The following is a 23,491-nucleotide window of genomic DNA, read 5'->3' as shown; positions in this document are numbered from 1 at the left end:
CCTCACTTTATCTATTCCTGTAAGATAACAATGGGGTGCAGTGCACTTCTTTAGTTCATAATTAAATTCTAACAACTCTGCTTGTGTGTATCTAGGTTTTTGTAGGCAAAATAGGCAATGGCACTCACCACCTAGTGGTCAATACAGTTACAGATGGTATTAGAGCAAGGGTATAACTAACTGCCACACACTTTTTGAGCAGATTTTAAAAAAACGGGCTATGCTAAAAGATAACAATGCACAATCAAACACCCAAATAAAGATTTGAGGCACAAATAAAGTCAATGACTCCCCTTTTATTATATACAATTATAAAACCCACACTTTCCACCCACAATAGGCCCACTCAGCTTCCCAAACAAATTGCCCCTTCCCCCAACCAATACCCAATCAAAATCCAAAGTCCAACTAAAGTCCAAAGAAAGTCCACATTGAAAAAACCTGGTCCCAACTCTCTTTCGTATCCTCTCTACCCACAACAAGTGTTCCTCCCACCAAAACAAAAAATTTAAAAAGGGTTAAAAGAGACCATTCTCCTTGCAGTTCCGGAGATCATAAAGGGTTGCCTCAATATGTGCCACCTGTCGGTATAGGGGAGTGAGATGTTGTAGGACGATTTACTGAAATATGCAGTTCAACAGTGGGGGGGGCAGAAGTAGTGGGATGCTCTGCTGTCAGCTGACAGTGCAACTGATGGTGTTGTTGCCACTGGAAGATTGAAGGTGCTCGTGGCTGGTTGGAGTAGCTTGGACCTGCAGGCATGTTCCCAGCTGCCTGAGCCCCCTCCTCCTGCAGAGCCACCATCCAATGGTACCCTGTGCAGATGGCCTTCAGCCTCTGCCACTGCAGCTAGGCTGCTTACTGCTGATGTGTAGGAGTATGTCCACCAGGAGTAGCTATAGAAAAAAAAGAAAAAGGAAAATTACCCATTGTAAACCATGCTCTGTGCAAACTATTGTTTAGAAAGTAGAATCACACAGTAGCAGTACATTGCTGGACCCCTAGGGCCTTTGGAATTTGATGTGGCTGATGACGAATCACTGGGTCATTTTATTTACCCACAAATGCCTTACTGTAGTTGACAAATGTCAAAAGGGTAACATTTGAATTGGCATGAATATGTAATGAAAGCCATGAAATATAAATCCATTGTACATAAATGTGGCCCATTTAAAAAATAATTTTTCAATATTTTTTGGTGGCCGGGACAATTTGAATGTGGTGGTCCAACCACCATATCTCAGGAGGCGGAAACGTATAGTATAAAGGGAGACACTCACCTGCAGGAAGCCTTACACATCTGGTGCAGTCATGAGTCCATCACACCATCATGTCCTATCGCTGCTGTTGATCTTTGAAGGAGACCAAAACCCATACCACTGTGGAGGCACCACCATAAGTACACACACCTATCTATGTCATGCAGCTCAATAATACATTGTCATGCCATCAGCCACATCATATAGGGGGTCACACTACAGGCTCCAAGTACACCTCTCATTGTGTTCTGGGTCAGAGGCAGACACAAATAAGGACACATTCACACTCACAATAGGCCCCCTTTGGGCAGGTTACTCACACTGCCCTGCATCACTACACACAAACACACATCTACTCATCACAGACACAGGGATAGAGAAGTGTACACACAATTGTTTCACAGAACAATGCAGCAACATCACATCTACAGCTACAAATCACACTCACATTGCACACTTGCCATGGACTGTCGACACATTCCACACACATAAATATGGATGTGGAATGGAACACAAACACCACTACCATTAACCAGCCCTGCAGTGGACACACACATCACCCACATTGCAACACAATGGAAGGACAATTGGATGTACAATAGACAGGGAGACACATGCACAGTCACATGCAAATAAAGGTAGCAAAATTAAACGCACTCAAGTCTGCACAAACAAAAGCCAAGATGACACACAAATGAGATGAATCCGTAACACATATCAGTGGGACAAGTCTAACACCATACATGCTTACATTGGACGGCACAAGTTGAAATACTTACCATGCCAAACAGTATCATCACCATTGCATTTACACTCATATCCATCCACAGAGTCAACATATTCCATTGTCTTGGGTGCACCAGCACTGCCCACAAAGTTGGAAACTGCAAACAATAGCAAATTGATCAGCTTGCAGGCTGAAACACACACAAATGTAGGCAGACAACACAAGTTAGTCAGGAAGAACATAAAGGTAGAAAAGGAATTGCAGGCCAAGGGTGTACCCATGAAAACAGCTGTTTGGGTATATTTGTAACCAAACATTAAAATTCCAAGGCCATTGGCAAGTCCATTTGGAAATGTCTGGGCACATCAATCAATCAATCAATCAATCAATTTGTAAAGCGCGCTACATACCTGTGAGGGTTTCAAGGCGCTAGGGGTGGGGTGGTGGGTGCTGCTACTGCTCGAAGAGCCAAGTCTTTAGGAGTTTTCTGAAGGAAAGAAGGTCCTGGGTCTGTTGTAGATCCGGCGGGAGGGTGTTCCAGGTCTTGGCAGCAAGGTACGAGAATGATCTGCTGCCGGAAGATTTGCGTCGGATGCGGGGGATGGAGGCAAGGGTGAGGTTAGCGGAGCGGAGATGCCGGGTGGGGGTGTAGAAGCTGAGTCTGTTGTTCAGGTATGATGGTCCGGTGTTGTGGAGTGCCTTGTGTGCATGGGTGAGGAGCTTGAAGGTGATCCTCTTGTTCACGGGGAGCCAGTGAAGGTCTCTTAGGTGGGGGGTGATGTGGCAGTGACGAGGGATGTTGAGGAGGAGTCAGGCGTAGGCGTTCTGGATGCGTTGGAGGCGTTGGAGGAGTTTGGATGAGATACCGGTGTAGAGGGCGTTGCCGTAGTCGAGTCTGCTGCTGACGAGGGCCTGGGTTACTGTTTTTCTTGTTTCTGTTGGGATCCATTTGTAAACTCTGCGAAGCATGTGGAGGGTGTTGTGGCAGGAGGAGGAGATAGCGCTGACCTGCTTTGACATGGAGAGTGACGAGTCGATGGTGAAGCCGAGGTTTTGTGTGCTGTCGGTGGGTGTCGGTGGGGGACCCAGCGTGGACGGCCACCATGAGTTGTCCCAGGCGGAGGGGGTGCGCCCAAGGATGAGGACCTCTGATTTGTACTAGTTCAGTTTTAGCCGGCTCTCTCTCATCCAGTCGGCGATGGCTTTTAGTCCCTCGTGGAGGGTGGTTTTGGCGGTGTGCGGGTACTTGGTGAGGGAGAGGATGAGTTGGGTGTAGTCGGCATAGGAGATGATGTTGAGGTTGTGCTGACGGGCCACTTGTGCGAGGGGGGCCATGTAGATGTTGAACAGCGTCGGGCTGAGGGATGAGCCCTGGGGTACGCCGCAGATGATGTTGAAGGCTTTGGATTGGTACGGGGGAGGCGGACTCTTTGGGTTCTGCCAGTGATGAAGGATGCGGTCCATTTGAGGGCCTGGTCATGGATTCCTGCTGCGTGCAGGCAGGATTTTAGGATGTGGTGGCAGACGGTGTCAAAGGCGGCTGATAGGTCTAGGAGGATGAGGGCTGATGTTTCTCCATTGTTGAGGTGGCTTCTGATGTCATCTGTGGCGGCGAGGAGGGCGGTTTCAGTGCTGTGGTTGCGTCTGAAGCCGGACTGGGAGGGGTCAAGGATGTTGTTGTCTTCGAGGTACCGAGTGTTGACGATTTTCTCGATGACCTTTGCCGGGAAAGTGAGCAGAGAGATGGTCCGGAAGTTTTTCAGGTCCTTGGGGTCCACCTTTGGTTTCTTGAGAAGGGCAGGGATTTTGGCGTGTTTCCAGCTTTCCCAGAATCTTGCAGTTTCGAAGGAGATGTTGATGGCTTTCCGTAGGCAGGGGTCTGATGGTGATCCGGAGTGGATGGAGTTCATGGTCTTGCGGGTTTCATCATCGCTGATATTGGTCCAGGAGGACAGTCGGCTGGAGTGGGTGGAGTTTGTGGTGGGTGGGGTAGGAGCGTCCGGAGTGTGAGGGGAGTTGAAGCTGTCGTGGATGTCCGTGATTTTTTGGTGGAAGGCGGTTGCTAGGGCGTCGCATAGTTCTTGGGAGGGGGTGATGTAGTTGACGGTGGCATTTGGGTTGGAGAGTTCTTTTACGATGCTGAAAAGTTCTTTGCAGTCATGGGTGTTGTTTTCTAGGCGGGTTTTGAAGCAGGATCTTTTTGCTAGCCTGATGAGTTGGTGGTGTTTGCGTGTGGCATCCTTGAGTGCCGTGTGGTTGTCTGGAGTGCGTTCGAGTAGCCATATTTGCTTGAGTTTTCAGCAGTGGCGTTTGGAGGCTTAAAGGTCGTCGGTGAACCAGGTGGCTTTTTTGTTGATGTAGTTGTTGGAGGGTTTTCTGAGTGGAGCAAGGCGGTCAGCGCAGTCGTTGATCCATAGCTTTAGGTTGTGTGCCGCGATGTCAGGGTCGGTGGGGTTGACGGGTGGTTTCTGGGTTAGGGCGTTGGTTAGTTGAAATTCAGTGACTTTGCCCCATCGGCGGCATGGTGGTTGTTCGGTGAGGTCGTGTTCTGTCTGTTTCTTGAAGGTAAAGTGGATGCAGTGGTGGTCGGTCCAGTAGAGTTCGGTGGTATGGTTCAAGGTGACATGGTTGCTTGTGGAGAAGATGGGGTCAAGGGTGTGACCGGCTGTGTGGGTGGGTGTGTTGACGAGGTGTGTGAAGCCGAGGTTGGCGAGGTTTTCGGTCAGGGTGGTGGAGTTGGTGTCATTGTTGTTTTCGAGGTGAAAGTTCAGGTCCCAAAGGAGGATGTAGTCTGTGTAGGCGAGTGCGTGGGTGCTGGCCAGGTCGGCGATGGTGTTGCTGAAAGGTGCCCTGTGTCCTGGGGGTCTATAGATGAGTGTTCCTCTGAGCGTGGTGTTGGGGTCGGTGCGGACTTGGAAGTGAAGGAGTTCGGCAGCGCTGAAGGAGTCATCCAGGGAGGTTTTGACTTTGAGGGTGGCTTTGTGGACGATGGCTATGCCTCCTCCAGTTCTGTTGGTGCGGTCTTGGCGAGCGACTTTGTATCCGTTCGGGATAGCTATGGCGATGTCGGGTGCTGAGGAGTCGTTCCACCAAGTTTTGGTTAGAAAGGCCATGTCCGGGAAGGTGGAGTCGAGCAGGTCCCAGACTTCGATGGCGTGCTTGCCTGCTGAGCGGGTGTTGAGGAGTATGCAACGGAGGTGGTTGGTCTTGATCCTAGGAGGTTTGTGGGCTCTGTTGCAGGTGAAGCTGCAGTTGTGGCAGGAGAAGGGTCCGTACGTGCTCTTTGCAGAGGCCTGGAAGCAGGTGGTGTCTCGGCTGGTGTTGAGTGTGTGGAGGGTGTCGGCGTTATAGCGAATGCTGGGGGGGTGGCTGTTGCCGGGGCCAGGGGTTCTGGCGCTGGGCGCGGTCCAGGCGCGGATGAACGCAGACGGCTTGCCTTTGGCACGCCCGCGCCGCGGCTGCCATAAGAGGAGGGGAGGGTGGGGGTGGCAGCTGGGAGGCGGGAGGGCCTGGTGAATGAGAGGGCTGGGGGGTGGGGCCGCAGGGGACGCAGCGGCGGGAAAAAACAAGCAGGCAAGGAAACGGTGAGAAGGAGGGGGGAGGCGGGAGGGGACGCAGGGGACGCAGGGGCGGGAAAAAAGAAGCAGGCAAGGAAAACGGTGAGAAGGAGGGGGAGGTGGGAGGGGCCGCAGGGGACGCAACAGCGGGAAAAAAACAAGCAGGCAAAGGAAACGGGATGGAGGTGGTGCGGAAGGCGGAGCGGGGAGCGACCTGCCTGCAGAAGCAGGGTCAAAAGTTGCTCCCTGCCACCGTGCCACGGCTGCCATAAGAGGAGGGGAGGGTGGGAGTGGCAGCTGGGAGGCAGGAGGGCCTGGCGAAGGAGAGGGCTGGGGGGTGGGGCTGCAGGGGCTGCATCGGCGGGGAAAAACAAGCAGGCAAAGAAACGGTGAGAAGCAGAGGGGAGGCGGGAGGGACCGCAGGGGACGCAACGGCGGGAAAAAAGAAGCAGGCAAGGAAAACGGTGAGAAGGAGGGGGGAGGCAGGAGGGGCCGCAGGGGACACAACGGTGGGAAAAAAACAAGCAGGCAAAGGAAACGGGATGGAGGTGGCACGGAAGGCAGAGAGGGGAGCGACCTGCCTGCAGAAGCAGGGTTAAAGGTTGCTCCCTACTACCGCGCCGCGGCTGCCATGAGAGGAAGGGAGGAAGGGAGTGGCAGCTGGGAGGTGGGAGGGCCTGGCGAATGAGAGGGCTGGGGGGTTGGACCGCAGGGGACGCAGCGGTGGGAAAAAACAAGCAGGCAAGGAAAAAGGTGAGAAGGACGGGGGAGACGGGAGGGGCCGCAGGGGACGCAGCAGCAGGAAAAAAACAAGCAGGCAAAGAAAACGGAATGGAGGTGGCGTGGAAGGTGGAGCGGGGAGTGACCTGCCTGCAGAAGCAGGGTCAAAGGCACATCACTGTGCTGTCACTTCACTCTTAGCTACCAGGTATCCACAGGAAGGAACATTAAGTGGGCAGACAGGCAACTCAGGGCTCATCTTGGGGGGGTTGGGGTTGGGATGGGTGGGTTTGGGTTTTCAAGTGGTGGACTGCTTCTTAGGAGGTGTGGGTTTCTTCTTGGGGGGAGGGATATGTGTGCTTGCAGCGGGGGCAGGTGTGACAGGGGAGGACTTGGATGTGGAAGGGATGGGTTAAGAGATGGGCCAGGGGCTCTTGGGATTGGGACGAGCTTGACAGAACAGGAGAAAGGACAATGTCAAATTTAAAAAAAACATTCTTAGGAACACAGGGACGGTCATCAGCAGGGGGTTGGGATTTGGCAGTTGAGGGAGTGGATGTCTGATGAGTCCCTGTGGATATCATGGGAGGTGCTTGTGGAAGGTATGCTTGTGTGTGAGTGTGGTGTCTGGTGTGTGGGTGACTGTAGGCATTTGTGTGTCTTAGGGGGCTGGGAGATAAAGGTGCTGGGGATGTGGGAGTGGTGGATGTGTGTGTGTGTGTCTGTTGTGGTGACTGCGGGTATGTTGGGTGTGGTGGATGTCTGTGTGTCTTTTTGGGTAGGGTCTGTGGGTATGGTATGTGTGGTGGGTGTGTCATGGACTGTGGTGGTAGTGCCTGTGGGGTGGGTATGCTTGATGTTGTGTGTTTCAGTAGGGGTACTGAGGATGTCTGGGGAAGTGATGACTAATGTGTGTGTGGGTGTCTGTTGTTTGCTTGCATGCTGGTGTGTTTTGTGGTGCTTGTATCTATGTGTGTTGCTCTTGTGCGTTGAGGTGGGTGTGTTTGGAGTAGGCAAGGGAATGTGGCAGTTGGAGTGGGAAGAGGTAGGTGGAGGGGGGGCAGAAGGTAAGGGGTGACTGTCTGCCATCAGTGAGGAGGCCAGAGCCTGAAAAGATCTCTGCAGGCCAGACACTGCACCATGAATGCCTTCCAGGAATTCTGTGGTCTGCTGCAGTTGGCTCTGTAGGTCCAACATTGCACTATGACTGCCTTCCAGGAATGCATTGGTCTGCTGAAGCTGGGTTGCCAATCCCTGGATAGCATTCACAATGGCTGTCTGACCGAAAGAGATACTTCTCTAGAGGTCAACATCCTCCTCAATGAGGGCAGTAGGTGGAACAGGGGCTGGGGTAGAGGTGCCTGAGGCAAAGGAGACACTTGGGTGATCAGTCTCAACCAAATGGGTGGGAAGAAACAAGGAGGGTGGCAATAGAACTGGGGGTGGTGGACAAAGATGGTACAGGGGTACACCTGATGGGTCCGCAACCACTAGGGAGTGTCGACTGGAGGAATAATCTGCTGATGAAGATGAAGTCTCCCCGTGGCACTTCCCTCAAACTCTGGGTCCCTCTGTGTCAGTGGTGTCTTGTCCCAAAGTCCTGTGGTCAAATGCGTCCCCATTCAGCCCTGCTTTGTATCATTCACTTCCCTGGGCTGATGTTGCACATACAAACAGAAATAGGGTCCACACGTGTCCATGATCACACTTGAAAAATAGCTCAGATTAGTAAACATTACCATGATGTCAAGTAAGCCCCAGCACAAAACTCCACCTAAGTGGCCCATACATGTGCCATACCAAATGCATGCATGACATCTGAACTGTCAACAGTTGCCAACAGGAAAATAAGGATCGCAGACAACTACAATTTCACAGCTGAAGTTGTGCAGTCACAATAACCATTGAACTAGTAGGAGACCTCATCACCCTCAATGCTGTGCCCCATGGAGCATACCTCGGTTACCTGTTGTCATACAATAGTAGGCCAATGCAAACTGTATTCCCACATATCCCACACAATGGCATGCACACATCTATTTTTCAAATACATAATGACCCAACAATACAAAATGATGCTCCAAAATCCTACCATAATGCTGACAAAATTACAGTAGCCTGGAGAAGGTGATACAAACATACTCATGCCGCATTGGACGCAGTTCCACAATGCACACTTCCCCAAGTGATATTTGTCCCAATGGAGTCATGAAGGGAGTACTAATGTTGCTCAGATAGGCCACACATTTGGCATGGAAAAGGACACTATAGACATCATATTCAATATGTCAGTGAGAGTTGTCTCTAAAATCCACAACACAATGAATTAGCAAGCCCCAGAGAAAACGCCACTAATGTCTAGCGCCCCTTACAATTACATACTCTGAGTGCATTGGTAGATGCCATTAGTCCCTTGGATGTTGGAGAGGCCCAGAGATTTGCAAGTACCTGTTGAAGTCCATCAACATGTTGCCCAATTGGAAGCTACATCATTGTCTCAATTATGGCCATGCAAACCCAGATGACTGTGGATGAATGCCTATATCCAAATACATGTGATTTCAACATAACTGCAAGTCACTCTATGATGCATGCCAATAGTCAGGCTACAAACCTTACCCATTTTTCATGTGCAAAGCATTTTACTACATGAATCTACATCAATAGCATAGAAATGAACATTGTGTCGAAAAGGTCTAGGCCTACCTGCCATGTCCCTCATCGCTACTACAATTGTACATGCCAAATGACATGCCATGATGCATGAGGGTATTGGTCAGCCAATAAACAATGATGACATACTCCTGTATATGGCACTAAATGAAGTGTACCCCCACCATAAATGTCTTATTCCACACACAGGTTGACATGCACATATATGTGAGGGAATACAGACATCATCCCATCAACACAGGTAGACCATGCATGAAACAACAGCTTACACATTTTTTGCTAAAGAGAAAGAGTCATATTGTGACATATAGGCACAATGAGTGTTGGCAACAGTGAAGTCACATAATTAATTTCAAAGGACTTTTCCCACTTACCAATGGAAAGTATTGAGCTGTAGCTACACCCAAAGAATAATGTATGCATGGTCACATGTATGAGTGTCATCTTCACATTATTACAGATATGAGTGAGGTATCAGCACCCTTCATATGCTGAAGATGACTAGTCTTTGGGTGGTAGATGCCAAAATGCTTATTCCACCAGACACACGGCTGAGGACAGTGATCCAATACTTCCTTACCTTTGGCCTATAACACTGAGTAGTAATGGACTGTTGCATAGAATTTACAACCACTTCAATAACAAAGAGTACTTGACTGATCACTGTAGACAGCCATATGTTATCACTGGAGAGCAAGTTGTTTGTGGATCGTACACAGTTGTGTCCTAGGTCCCTAGGCCAATAGGTGAGGCACATCAGTTTACAACACATGACATATCCACACAAACAATCACTCATCCACTGTGTTACACGTTGCTCATCCCTAGTCATCAGGGGAGAAATGGCAGAACCTATTCACATTCACTTTGCAGCGTGGCAGGCTGGAATATGCCCTGTACTCACCCCATTGTGGCTGCTGTTCTGTCCTTAAATGCCCATCAAGGTCTGCTTAGGCCACTGCCAAAATGCAGGCCATTAGGGGGTCATGGTCTGATGGGCCCCCTACCACGTTGGAAGGACATCCCCAGCTGGACCTACATGACCTTTCAGGCCCAGCATCTCAGGTCCTCCCACCTCTTCCGACAGGACAGAGTGCACTCCGCCAGCTGTGCACCCCCAGGTTCACCACCTTCCAGGCAATGGCTCTCCATAGCTCCTTTTTCTGAACGGCGTTTACCTGTATGGATGAAAAAGACAAATCAAGGGATTACAATCACACAAGTTTGTCACAAAAGGTTGAGTCACATACATGTTAGAAACACCAAGCTAGAACTTCTCTATTTGTGAACACTCCACAAGTCTGAAACACACAAGCCCATAAGTACAGGGACATCACTACAGACAAATGTATTTGCATCTCCTGACTAACCCACTAACCTGCCCAGCGCCTACAATGACTAAGAAAGCTTGCTGACATCAGGTAGCCCATGCTCCAGGAACATGCACTGTGATGTGAGTCACAATGAAACACTACACACCTATGTAGCTTCTGAAGGCTAAACCCCTTAGGCCTGAATGGACAAACACATTCACACTCCATAAACGTGACTCCCTGCACACAGTCCCTACAGGCAACTGCCATAGTACAAACTTCACCCTCACACTTGAGTGACAATGAAGGGGCTGGCATGCTGGGCACATAAGCTGTCTTCCTTGTGCATGTGTGGAAATGTGGCCTAGAAAATGCATACTCATGCCACTAAAGGGGGTGAGTTCTGTGGTACGTACATGTACCACATCACAGTCCTTTGGTCATATGTGTCTATCCTATAGAGATGGCACACAACATCCTAAGGAATGCATTGTACAATTTAGCCTATTTGACCAAGCTGACTCGCATATCATGGCCTCCCAGGAATCTGCACACTTTATGCACTGAGTAACTACCATTTGTGACAAAGCCTATACAGGACAATTGAGACCTGTATGAATGTGACAGCTGAGCTGTGGGAGTAAGGGACCTTTCATGAGTCAAGGAAACACACTGTCAATGAGGCAAAATGCACATATGGACCACTTTTGGGTTGTAACCCAATACACACTCCTAATCTAGCCAATTAACTGAAGAATTCAGGTCACGCGTTGCCACTAGATCTTTAAATTGGCCACATGCCAGGATCTGCAGATTTATAGGGAGTGGGCACAGTGCCACAGTTGCATAGTCATAGTGAGACTATCCCACAACATGGACTAGATCCCGTACTGGGAAATATATTTGACAGCCTCTAGTCTCTGCAGGTTGAGCTGACATAACATACATGACATTCCATTTCTATTACTTACAATTCCCTTGCGTGGTTGTACATCATGTGCCCATCAGAAATTTGACATGTGGTTTGTGTGTGTAGCTCAAGGGTCGAGTGAGTCATTATGTGCTTTGCACTCAACCGTTTTGCAAGGCCAGATTCTCTGATGACTACTGACAAATGCATACACAGCTCATGATGTCATGCACATACACATAGACTAACATTTACAAACATTGTGAAGAAAAATATATCAGTGAATGGCAGTAAAGTGTCTTTAGCCAGACAAGGAGGATCCAGGACCTCAGATTAGCTCACACTACACAGTGTGAATGAACTAAACTTATGGAATTGCCAACCAATACCTGAATCATGTACATCCCTTTGATTCCACATAGAGTACAGCAAAAGGCACACAAGAGGATTAACTAACACATAGGGGGTACATTGTAGCCTGTAAGGATGGAAAGGATGGTATCAAGCAGTATCACTTGTACCTATGGGATTCTTACCTGCTCCTCTGGTAAGCCATATGGTGGTCCATACAGGGGTAGAACCTCCATAACAAGCCTCTCCAACTTCTCTGGAGAGAAGGCAGGGGCTCTATCACCTCCTGGACGAGGCATGATTGCTCCCAGAGATGGCACTCAGCAGCTCAGGTTGTGGAGGTGTTGCTGACAGCAGTGTCAGGAGTCAAGTTAGTGAATCTGCAGAACATGGCGGTCACGTCCACCACATACGTGGTCGTCACCACCGGCAGACACAACCATTGGCCCATGAGTGCCACTGGCAACAACGCCATGTTGATTTCCGCAGGTGGTTGCAAGCCGTTCCTAATGTCCAGTGAAGTAGGTCAGGCATCTGCCATTTTGGTGCCCTGAAATTCCGTACTGGACTTTATGAACTATGTTACATCTTAAATACATGTTATGCTACCTCACAAACTACTGATTCTGTATTGTCAAGTATGTCGTTTTACATTGTAGCATGTTGCAGGGCACAGATGGCAGTTAACAGCGATGCATAGTCCACCACCAGTCATTTTTGCGCTTGGGGAAGGCAGTCTTATTTCGAGTCAATTGTGTTGCACAAAATCGAGTTTGGTCAAATTCCATGTTTTTAACACATGTGTGGGAAACCATGTGGATCACATGTGACTATTGTGTAGTTGCCAGCTGGGATGAGAAGTGGGTGCCACATCTATGCATTCAGAAATTCTGTGTCACATGATATTCTTGGCATGCATCATGTATGTTGCTGTGGGCACATTGACTAATGTTACAAATCATGTCTTCTTACAAATAGGTACCCAGGGAGAGGGAGGAGGTGAAAACCTCCTGTGTACCATCTACTGCCAGACCCATAAACCATGTAGCAATGCAACATAGTAATATACTTTCACGTGGATATACAAACAATCATTGACTTATGCCGGCGGTCTCAATCCCCTCTCTCTGCCGGCGTTTCATGGCGGTTGCACCGCCATGTAAATGCTGGCAGAGACTGGGTGCAGGGGGTCCCATGAATTGCCCCGTTCTGCTTTTTACTGTCTGCTTTGCAGACAGTAAGAAGCATGACGGGTGCTGGTGCACCCAACGCACTGCAACATTACCGGCGGCTCAATTATGAGCCTGCGTCCATGTTGTGGTCTGTGTCCCGCTGGGCCAACGGGCAGAAACTCAGTTTCCATCTGCTGACCCATTGGGAAACTCTTAATAGGGGCAGCGGGAAGGTCACCGCACTGGTGGTGACCTGACTGTGGGACTTCGGCGGACAGGCTTTTCTGTCCGCCGAAGTTAAAATGAGGGCCTAAATGTGACAACAGTGCTAAGAAGTCACTAATGGCCAAAAGGTTACTTGAGAATGTGAGGGACCAGTGCAAAGTCAAAATCCAGGCAGACTGTGATAGAGGGTAGGCCGGCTACAGAACGCAAGCAGAGTTTGCTTTGGAGGAGCAAAGCGTTGTCGACGAAGGCATGATGCATCAGTTTCCTTGCCGCACTCTGGACAACATGTTGTTGGCGGGTTCCATGAAAGGTGGATTTGATGCATTGATTTCTTTGCTGCACTCGAAGTGATGCGGCGGCAGCCTCACAGAACATCACTGGCAAGCCACACAGCCTGGGAATCTGCTGTCATTTGTCAGCCACTGCGTCACAGGTGTGTTGATTTTTCTACCACACTCAGAGCAATGCATTGATTTTTTAAGATTTCAGCTGCTAAATCCTCTTCTGAGGCCCAGGACTGGAAGGGCACATCAAGCAAGGGTAGGACTCACAAGAGCAGATTCCAGCAGCACAAGGAGAGTTGCAAGCAGTTTTTGAAGTCCCTGAGAGTTCAGAGAACAGGGGGAAAGCCAGCAAGCCCTTAGAAATTCTTGGTTGCCAGGATATAAAGAGCAGGTCCAGTCCTTCTCACTGCAGGAAGCAGCAGGCCAACACAGCAGAGCAAATAGCAAGGTGTCCTTCCTACAGCACAGTACACCGCAGCAGTAGGCCAACACAGCAATGCAGTTACAGAGTGGCAGTCCCACCTGGCGGTACAGCAGTCCTTTTTCCTGACAGAGTACCCTTGGTCCCAGTAGAGATCAGATTTTTAAGGGTTTGAGGACCAGTACTTATGCCTGTAAAGTCCTTTGATGTGCGGGAGACTTCAAAGGGGTTCTCTGAAGTGCACAAAGGTCCCTTTCATGCTAGCACTGTCTGCCAGGCTACCTGCGGAGGGTAGCCATTCCTTTGTGTCAAGCCTTCCCCTTCCTTCTGCCCAGGAAGACTCATGGGATGAATGCAGATGCAGCTGCATGTCCTGTTTTTTGGCTATTTAGAGAGAATTCACAAAGTGTAGCTGACACCCAGCCGAACCAGATGTGTATTCAGAAACAGGCTATGGCACAGAATGGTTTAAGGTAAGTAAATACTAACCATTTAAAAGTGGCATTTTCAGACTTACAATTTAAAATCCGACTTTACCAAAAGTTGCGATTTTAAATTGTGAGTCCGTCCAGATACACTAAATTCCATATTTCTATCCTTTCCCAATTGGAAATTACATTTGATGGGTATTTTAAGGTAAACAAAATAAAGAGTTTTTCACTATCTAGACATGCTAAACTTATGTCCGATCTTTTAAATACCTTGCACCCTGCCCTTGGAGCTTAGTAGGGCCTACCTTATGGGTGACATGCATGTAGTTAAAAGGAAAGTTTGGAATTGCCAGGTCGAAATGGCAGTTTAAAACTGCACACAGGCTCTGCAGTAGCAGGCCAGAGGCATGTTTGAAAAGGATACTTTAGTCGGTGGCACAATCAGTGCTGCAGGCATCCTAGTAGCATTTAATTTACAGGCCCTGGGCATATCCAGTTTACTAGGGACTTAGAGGTAAATTAATTATGCCAATTGTGGAAAAATCAATGTCACCATGTTTTAGATTACAGGGTACCTGCATTTTAGCACTGGTCAGCAGTGGTAAAGTGCACAGAATTCAAATGGCCAGCAAATATTAGTCAGAAAAACAGTAGGTGAGACGGCAAAAAGTTAGGGGAACCCACACTAAGGATGCCAGGTCTAACAGCATCACATTGAAATGACATTTTTTTGCAACCACACAGAGAGAGCACTTCAATATACATACTTTATTCACCACCTCCAAGCCTTTCGGGCCATAAGGAATGCAGTCATACACATAGACCCTAGAGGTCACAGCACTGACAGTTGTAGAGCAAAAGCTCCAGTCTTGGGAGTGCTTGAAAATTTAAAGACATTCCTGGGGTGGTGAATGATTTGGAGCTACCCCCCAAAAAAAAGCTGTGGATTGGGAAACTCCAATGGATTGCAAGGCTGTGCCTCTCTGATGTAGTTGGTGGTGATCCCTTCATCCTGCAGCCACCACAAGGGAGGAAACAGTTCAAAATGCTGGCAAACCAGATGAACACCACAGGGCATTATGGGGCACTCCTTGTGAGTGCAGTGAATAATATAGTATTATCTCTCCTGGTGAGCTCTGATAGCTGTGATGCTTTTTCTTTTGTTTGTTTTTATTTGTTTTTATCTGTAGCCTCACACTGCATCCTTTATCTCTGGGTTCCGAGTCCTGACATTGGGGAACAGCTTGGGGAGCCCACAGCCAGCTCTTCTGCCAGCTTCCTGTGGAGGCAGCACTTCAGCATGTTGCATGGGAGCCAGCAGGAGTATTCTGCCGTTCGTGCTCCTGCAGGCAAGGCACTGTAGCATGAAGCAGCATCCCGCTTCCGCCAATCATGGGCACGGGAAGCAGGGTGGGAAAGCCATCCTTAGGGGAGGGGGAGTGGCGACACTATCCCCCACCATTGGGCATGTTGGCAACCAGGGATGGGGTCCTGGGCCCTTCCTCCTATAGTGGGGAAGCACAACAGTGCTTTCTCACTTTTTTCTGGCAGTCAGTGGAGGTCCTGGGAATGGGTCCCATCCTGTCAAACAGACAAGAACCCAGGAGATGGGGTCCCCAGACAAAGAGATGGAAGGGGGAATGGGGTGCCATGCAGGGGACCTAAGGGGGACAGCCTCACTTCCCCTTAGGGAGTCCCACTGGTCCTGGGGCCAACTGTGCAGTCTTTGGTCCTGAGTGGAAGTCAGGGGTACTCCTTCCAGTTCCCAATGGCAGTAACAGGATCCAGCATTGTAGTATACTAAAATCCACCAGCAAGAGAAGGTCTCCTCCTTGTTCAAAAGTACTTAAAGGGTAGAGGACAGTTCCAGAGGCCTGTCCCTCCTGGCTAATCCCAGGTTTCCACATCACCTCTCCACCCCTGTCCCAAGCCTCGTGCACTGCACGCTCAGACATCGAAAATGGCATTATCCAAGAGTCACACCAGCTCCTGGGGTCTCCGCTCTGCCCTCGCTGACATCACTGCCAAGGACTTGCACACTAGAGTTTCAAAGAGAGCCCCCCCTTGGAGTTGGCTCCATTTGTCACTGCATTCTTCAATAGGCATCAACAGGCCCATCCCTGGTACAGTGTTACAGATGAGCCATTGATGTAGATCATTTCACCCCACCACTTTCCTCCATAGGAACTGGGGAAGTGCTGTTAATTGATCCTTTTATGTGGGGCAGTTTTTGTTTCTGCTGCTGGGGAGAAAGGCAGTTTATTGGGCATATCATGGTGAGAAAAGATCTGGACACTGTTCCTGAGCTGAGCCAGGGAAATATGAAAACTCTGGATGTCCCATAAGGTGTACAGATATAACTATGGGGGTTACATAATTGATTTTCCCATGCAGGTTACTCTCCAATTCAAGACACCAATGGACTCTGTAGGCAAAAGGGGAGTGACACTGCACTCCAAGAGAGTTCTCTCCTTATGTGTATATTAGAGTGTCAGCATAGACAAAACAGTAAATCACACTGATGTTCCCTATTAGTGTACACACTAACCTTAAAAGGCCTATCCCAGGAGAATATCTAACACTGCAGAGTCCTCATTGTACAAGGATACCTTTGCACAGTTACCAGGCTGAACATGATAGTAGTCTGCCACATGCAGCTCACATACATGTGCACACACATGTGTGCATGTGTTCATGTGTAACTAACCAAGTGCTGATTGCCCTTGCTGTGTTGCAGTGGCCTTATCTTAAAATGTGGACACTGACAGTAAACATGTGCAGTCTTTTTGCCATGTGATTACCGTGGGTGAGACACCAGTAGTAAGGCAGCAAAAAGGGCCAAAATAAGGTGATCAAACAATCTGGGCATACTGAATGAGCCGAACTCAACTGCAACATATGGGTAATCAAATACCACATGTCTAACACGCACTGCCAGTACTAATAACTGTGGCTTTGTAATTACTGGAAGGTTTAGCTACTGTTTACCTAATCATTCATGCATTCTGTTACTCATCCCTGCACTCCTGCATCCATTTATATGTCCATAAACAAATTCCTTCATTCATTCACAATAAAACAAACTCAAAAGGTATAGGATAGCTAAACTAAAAGAACAAAAGTAGAAAGAATGCTACTGAGTGGAATGTGCTCGCAATTCAGAAGAAGAAAAAAAAATAGCATTTAATCAGGTTACTCCATCACAACGGTGGCGAATATACAGTCTGCCAAAATCTAAATCCCAGAGGACAAAATGGGATTCAGATTTCGACTGACGGGATAACCGTCCACATTGTGAAGGAGTGACCAGTCCGCCGCATTCTAAATCAGGCTTTTAGTTACTATACACAATCTCATTCCATCTTGTAATGATATTAAGCATATTGAATAATTGCCGTACCAATTCAAGATGGCAGATATGTTGTTTCTAAATGTGCTTGTAATTCAAAAGAAGAAAATAATTGAACATAGCATTTCATTAGTTAGTCACTATAACCAATCCTATTAAATTTTGTAATGATATTGTGTAAATTGTATAATTGTTGTGTCCCAATTCAAGATCGCAGATATGTTGTTTCTAAATGTGCTTGCAATTCAGAACAAGAAAAAAATTAAACATAGCATTTCATCAGTTAGTCACTATACGCAATCCCATTCCATTTTGTAATGATCTTGTGTGAATTGAATAATTGCTGTCCCAATTCAAGATGGCAGATATGTTGTTTCTAAATGTAGTGGTCATCTTGGAATGGAAAAACAATGATACACCAATGACAATAGCCTTCAAAATGGCATCCATGTTTAGAACGAATATCCACATCGGATGCGGTGCACTGGCAATGAAATGAGCAGTAAAGAATAGCCTAGTAGCGTTGCCTGGGAAAACACATTCTCTACAGGGACCTATAAAAAGAAAAAAATGCAAAACTAAAGACACTGGAGTGTACGCAGTTTCAGACAGCAATAGACAAGTGATGAGGCAAAATGCCATCACCCAGACGGTGATAAAGCCAATGGCTTAGTGGCCTGACCCGCTGCCCCAAGCTATATGCAGCTACAGAAACAGAATGAGATTGACACTCAAGCAGACCAGTGGCTGAAGAGGGATGATCTATTGAATCATACAAGTCAGAACATTAAAAATGGTCACAACAGTAGATGCAAGCATGTACCCCACCATGACTTCACCCCTTCTGCCCAGAAGAAACTGGTCTGAGGTTGCTTGCGTTCCTCTTCAGAGGGGAGAAGACCTGATAGTTCATGCTAGACTGTTTCATTGGAGCAGAAAAAATGCTGATTTGTACTCCTTGTCAATATAATACATTGATGAAGGCATTCCCTCTGCAAATTACTAATCCAGCGTCTGACAATAGGCATAACAAACTGGGCAAACATAAGGTAGAATTCATAGCCACAATTTGTCCCATTTTTGCTCACAACATGTGTGGTGAGAATCAATCAATCAATCAATCAAAGAGATTTATAGACCCCATCAGGGTCTCAAGACGCTGGGGGGTGGGAGAGGGGTATGGGCTGGGTGGATCACTGTTCGAAAAGCCAGGTCTTGAGGCTGTTCCTGAAAAGTAGTGGGTCTTGGGTCTTGCGGAGGTGGGTGGGGAGGGAGTTCCAGGCCTTGGGGGCAAGGTAGGAGAAGGATCTGCATCCGGTGGTGGTGTGTTTGATGTGAGGGATTGAGGCGAGAGAGAGGTCGGCGGAGCGGAGGTGGCGTGTGGGCGTGTGGAAGGTCACTCTTTCGTTAAGGTAGGCAGGGCCGGTGTTGTGGAGTGATTTGTGTGCGAGAATGAGAATCTTAAAGGTGATCCTTTTGTCTATGGGGAGCCAGTGGAGGGATCTGAGGTGTGGTGAGATGTCTTCGTGTCGGGAGGATGAGTCGTGCTGCTGAGTTTTGGATTCGTTGTAGTTTGCGCTTGAGTTTTAGTGTGGTGCCGGCGTAAAGGCAAAAATGATGAAGAGCCCAGCGAAACAGCTTGTACAACCAGTATTTCTGGGCTGTACTTTAGTTATCATAAAAGAGAAAACTGACCATGCAAAAGCTTCTGGACATAGGCCAATTTGAATGTAACTTGTGCTGGGAAAACAAGCACCAACAGGATTGCCTACTTACCACTGCATTCAGAATAAGCTTTCTGTGATATACATGTCTTCCGAACCATTATTTCCCCTTAAGACAGTGGGACTGTCACGAATATCCGTATTTTTTCAAGTAAGCACTCTATGAAAAACGTTGTGAACTACATTAAATTTTGCAGACTTCCAAAAAACTTCTCAAAACCTGCGAACATAACCTGCTTAACACTTCCATGATATTAAAACAGTTTTAGATGATATTTGTCCAACGCTTGACGTTTCTAAAGTCCTAATGTGTATTTATTATGATTGTACTGCTGGTGATTTTTAGATAGTTATTTTAGTCTCTGTGAATGTACATGGAATCTCATAGATCCTCAATATCATACAATCTGTTGGTTAATATAGCTATTGTTCCTCACTCCTGTCTAACCTGTAATGACATGCCTTCCCCAGGACCTTACCCTATTCTATCTACTAATTTAGAAAATGCCTTACATTACTAGATGTTCTATAATAAAATAATACATTTGCGTATAAGGAATGCTTAATAGTGTGTATTAATATCTGATCATTCGCAGGAAATATTTCAGAGGTATAATGAGCCATTGAGAAGTAAAACTGAGGATTTGGCTGAACGCCTCCGCCAAGAAGAAGAGCGAGTCGGTGATTTGAGGGTGAGGATCTGATGCTCTTTGCTCGCACTAACATCAAAGGATATATTTTTGTTGTCGTCATTGTTCATGAAAGGTATTTATGAGGCATGGTTGAAACTTGCATACTAACCATCGGGAGCAACAGAAAGATGATAAATGCATGGCCATCCGGTGTGAGTAGTCAGCGACAGAAGATACTACCTAGGGGATGGAAACTGCACTTCTGATGCTGGTGCATTTCCTGCTTGGTAAGCAATGGGACTAAGAAGGCATCATCAGGAACAGTAAGTAAAGGTTCTCACTGAGCCATGATTACTTTTTATAGTTGAATCACAAGCGTGGCGGGATATTCTCTGCCCTATTAGAAGTGCATTAGAGCCCTTGCCACCAGCAGTGTAGCAAACAGGATACCGTACATGTATTGCCGGAGTATCCCAGATGCTAAACTCCAAATAAGGCCCATACATAAATCACAAAAGCAGAATAGTCACTCCCTGTGCTATATTGTGCATTGGTAATACTTTGGTGAGAAGTTTACCTAATGTTCTATCAGCAAATTAAATGTGTGAGCATGAAAAGTAGTTTTTTACACCTAATGGTATTGGAAACAAAAAAGGTAGGAAGAAACAATTTACAAAGTGAGAAAATGCAGTACATAAAGAGAAGAGGCTGGGATCGAATTACAGGCTGTGCATAGATAGCTGCCAGCCAGAGTCCAAAAATTAGATTTGAGACATACTTCAGAGTGAGGAGAGAAAAGGTATCAGGTTTTAGGTGGCGATAGCAAAGAAAGGATGTAGGGACAACATCAATAACATACTATGTACCTGTAGCGCTTTCTGTCAGTGCCAAGTCGAAGACATGTCCACATCATTTGTTTCAGAATGATCGTAGGGTGCATGAATATTCCAGGGTGTGAACTTGTGTCCTTAAGATTTCTGTGCAATTAGAACTCTCGGAATCATTTATTGAACGGGTGCAGTACATAATAGGAGAGTCAAGTATGTTTATAACAGCTTTTTAAAAACAAATCTAACATTTGTGTAGCACGGGATCGTCCTTGCAGGCAACTTGTCACTAGGAATACAAAAGTGATCACAGGGATTCATGGAAAATAACTATTACAAAAAGAGAACCCTTTTGAGAATTTTGAAGAAGTTGCGAGGGGAGATGGATAGGAAGATAATTTTATTTTTTTGATCACTAAGTATGAACAGTATCTACCTCTTTTACTTAACTTCTGTGTTCTAAGGGGAAACAAAATCCTCATCCTCAGTCCATGTAAAGAGAAGTAGATGGTGTCCAAGCATCACCTTAAATTAAGGCACTGAGGGACTGCCTTCTTTTTTACTTTTGCATGCATGCTGTACAGTTCCACTGAGCTTGCTCTACTCACCTGACTGTTCCTAAATTAGTTACATGGTTATCATAGCCAGTCATCATATCCGTATGGTGTCAGAGAACTGCAGAACACCTACAGTGCATCTTCTTCTCGTGCTATATTGTAGCAAGGAAGGAAGCTGCAACAGATATTGTACTCGAAAAGACCATGAGCTGCCATAGTTAGTTTGCATCCTAACACTGCAAGGTGTTGAGGACCGATGTCACGCATGCATCTTTAGCACGCATGCATCTTCAGGAAAGACCCTCTTTTTCAGTGGCAAGATTTGAGCATTTTAAATATGACGTGCATGATGGTTGAATGTTAAATCATGGCGTATGCTATAAGTGAATATGCTTGCTGGGCAATATTGTGTGAGGAAATTAACATAGCTTTTTAGTCTAATTTCATTCTGTTGTAGAGGCATAGCGATTGTTAATGAGGTAAGTTTTAGCTGACAATTTGCAGTGTTGGCTAAGATGTTCATACTGATTGGGTAGATGTTGGACCTGTCAGCCTCAGGGTGGTCTCCTATCCTGCACAAAAGTAATCCTAAGAGGCAAGCTTACCTTTATGTATGTGATGCAGAATGCATAGCGCATAGAAAAGGAAGTACCAAGCAAAAACATATATTTCTCCTCGTTCCTCCACAGTCAGGGTGACTTACCATTCTGGCACAATCCCAGGTTTACTGATTTCATTTATCCTAAAATTGTGTCAAATTCCACTAGTCGATAAATGTAAGGCCCATGCTCCACCCAAGGAAAGCAAACCACTACAAAATGTAATGCAACAAAGTGCAAGCTGCTGCTCTGTTTTACATTACCTTAGAAAGTCACACAAGGCTGCACAAAATTACGTTTTGCATAACAAAAGATGGTTAAGCTTTGAATTCGACTATGATCAAGTTATAAACCTTATTTCAATCAGGATTATGGTGCAAAGTATTACAGTGCTTCTATATAGTGCAACATTGCTCATATCATTGCTAGGACTTTATCAGCCCATTGATGGCTTGTTATACACCTGCGGGTTCTTGAATGGGAGAATGCGTTTATTGAACTCAATGTCACCATATGTCAGTGTGACTATTCATAGGTTATTGTGCTGGCTGACCTTAGACTGTTTTCCATGCTGGCTAAGAAGTACACCCTAACACTGTTATTAGCAGAAATGTATATCTGATAATGTATTATCTCTCTTGCTATCCCAGAATTTCAGGGAGTTCACGTAATTTGTCATGTCCAAATCAATCTTACTGCCTCTGATAACTCCACCTGTGGTGCAACAGGTTCAATGGTTCCTGGGTCAGGGGCTTGCACTAGGACCTGTAGATCTTTTGCTGTGCTACTTCAAGCATGCAGATTTCCCTTCACGTGTATGTGACATAGTGATTTAAGATTCCAGTTTACAAATGGAAACCATATTATCCATCTATCATAACTGAAAAAGATAAGTAAGAAAATCTTTGTGAAACTGGCTCTATTACTTGAAATCAATAAATATTTTCAAATTGCAATCTGGACACATTTTGTGAACTTGCCTATTCATCATATAGTGCAGGGGTTCTTAAGTTTTGACTTTTGTGGATCCCCACTGAATCACAGTACGCTGACGGGGACCCCAGTCCAAGCAATTTCTACATTTTCAACCTCAAAACAATAGGTACACATCAAACAATTACATACACTAATTACAACTTAAGTTAAATTACAAACAAACTATACAGAAAAAAGTTTCAGTTTAGTAGGAGTTTGGAGCATTTAAAAATGTAGCTAGACTTTAGCATATTACTTTGGGCCTAATTACGAGTTGGGAAGTCTTGAGACAGCAAAACTCACAGTGGTGGTTGGACAGCAACACTCCTGGTAGTCCGACTGTCAGATTCTGATCCTGGTGGTAGGACAGCTTCTGCAGGTCAGCCTGGTGGAAACATTATAATACTGTGATGGTGTTGCCGCAGGCTTGACGACCGTCTCATCACTGCCATTTTGAAGTTGTGAAGGTTCAACCGCCTAACTCATAATAGGGCCCCTTTTTGCCCTTAAAGCATACTCTACTTTTGTAAGCACATAGCAATACTTTAAGTTAGGCTACCAAACCTCCATGTTAGATTCAGTTTGCTATTTCATGTTGCCATAAATCAAGCTAAGGAGTTTTTTGAAATTTCCAATATTACAATTTGCTCATTTTGTTCTTTATGTATATATAATTTATATATCATTTATTAATCTGCTAAATGTATTTAATTTTCTAAACAGTCACTGACCCCAAGGGGCATTTAGGCATTAGGTTAAGTCCCAATAATAGAATTTGTAAA

General features: G+C 46.5%; 1 protein-coding gene across 1 annotated transcript in view; it reads left to right on the top strand.

Moving 5' to 3' along the window:
• LOC138246437 (zinc finger protein RFP-like) overlaps positions 1-23,491 on the top strand; it is a 200,225-nt gene that overhangs the window by 54,946 nt on the left and 121,788 nt on the right. The window contains exon 2 of the mRNA XM_069201048.1: positions 19,716-19,811. Coding sequence (XP_069057149.1) covers positions 19,716-19,811 — 96 coding nt within the window. The remainder of the gene's footprint in view (positions 1-19,715; positions 19,812-23,491) is intronic.

The sequence above is a fragment of the Pleurodeles waltl genome, chromosome 7 (assembly GCF_031143425.1).
Source record: "Pleurodeles waltl isolate 20211129_DDA chromosome 7, aPleWal1.hap1.20221129, whole genome shotgun sequence".
Lineage (NCBI taxonomy): Eukaryota > Metazoa > Chordata > Amphibia > Caudata > Salamandridae > Pleurodeles > Pleurodeles waltl.
The sequence above is the reverse complement of the archived record's forward strand: the minus strand, read 5'-3'. Positions and strand labels throughout refer to the sequence as shown.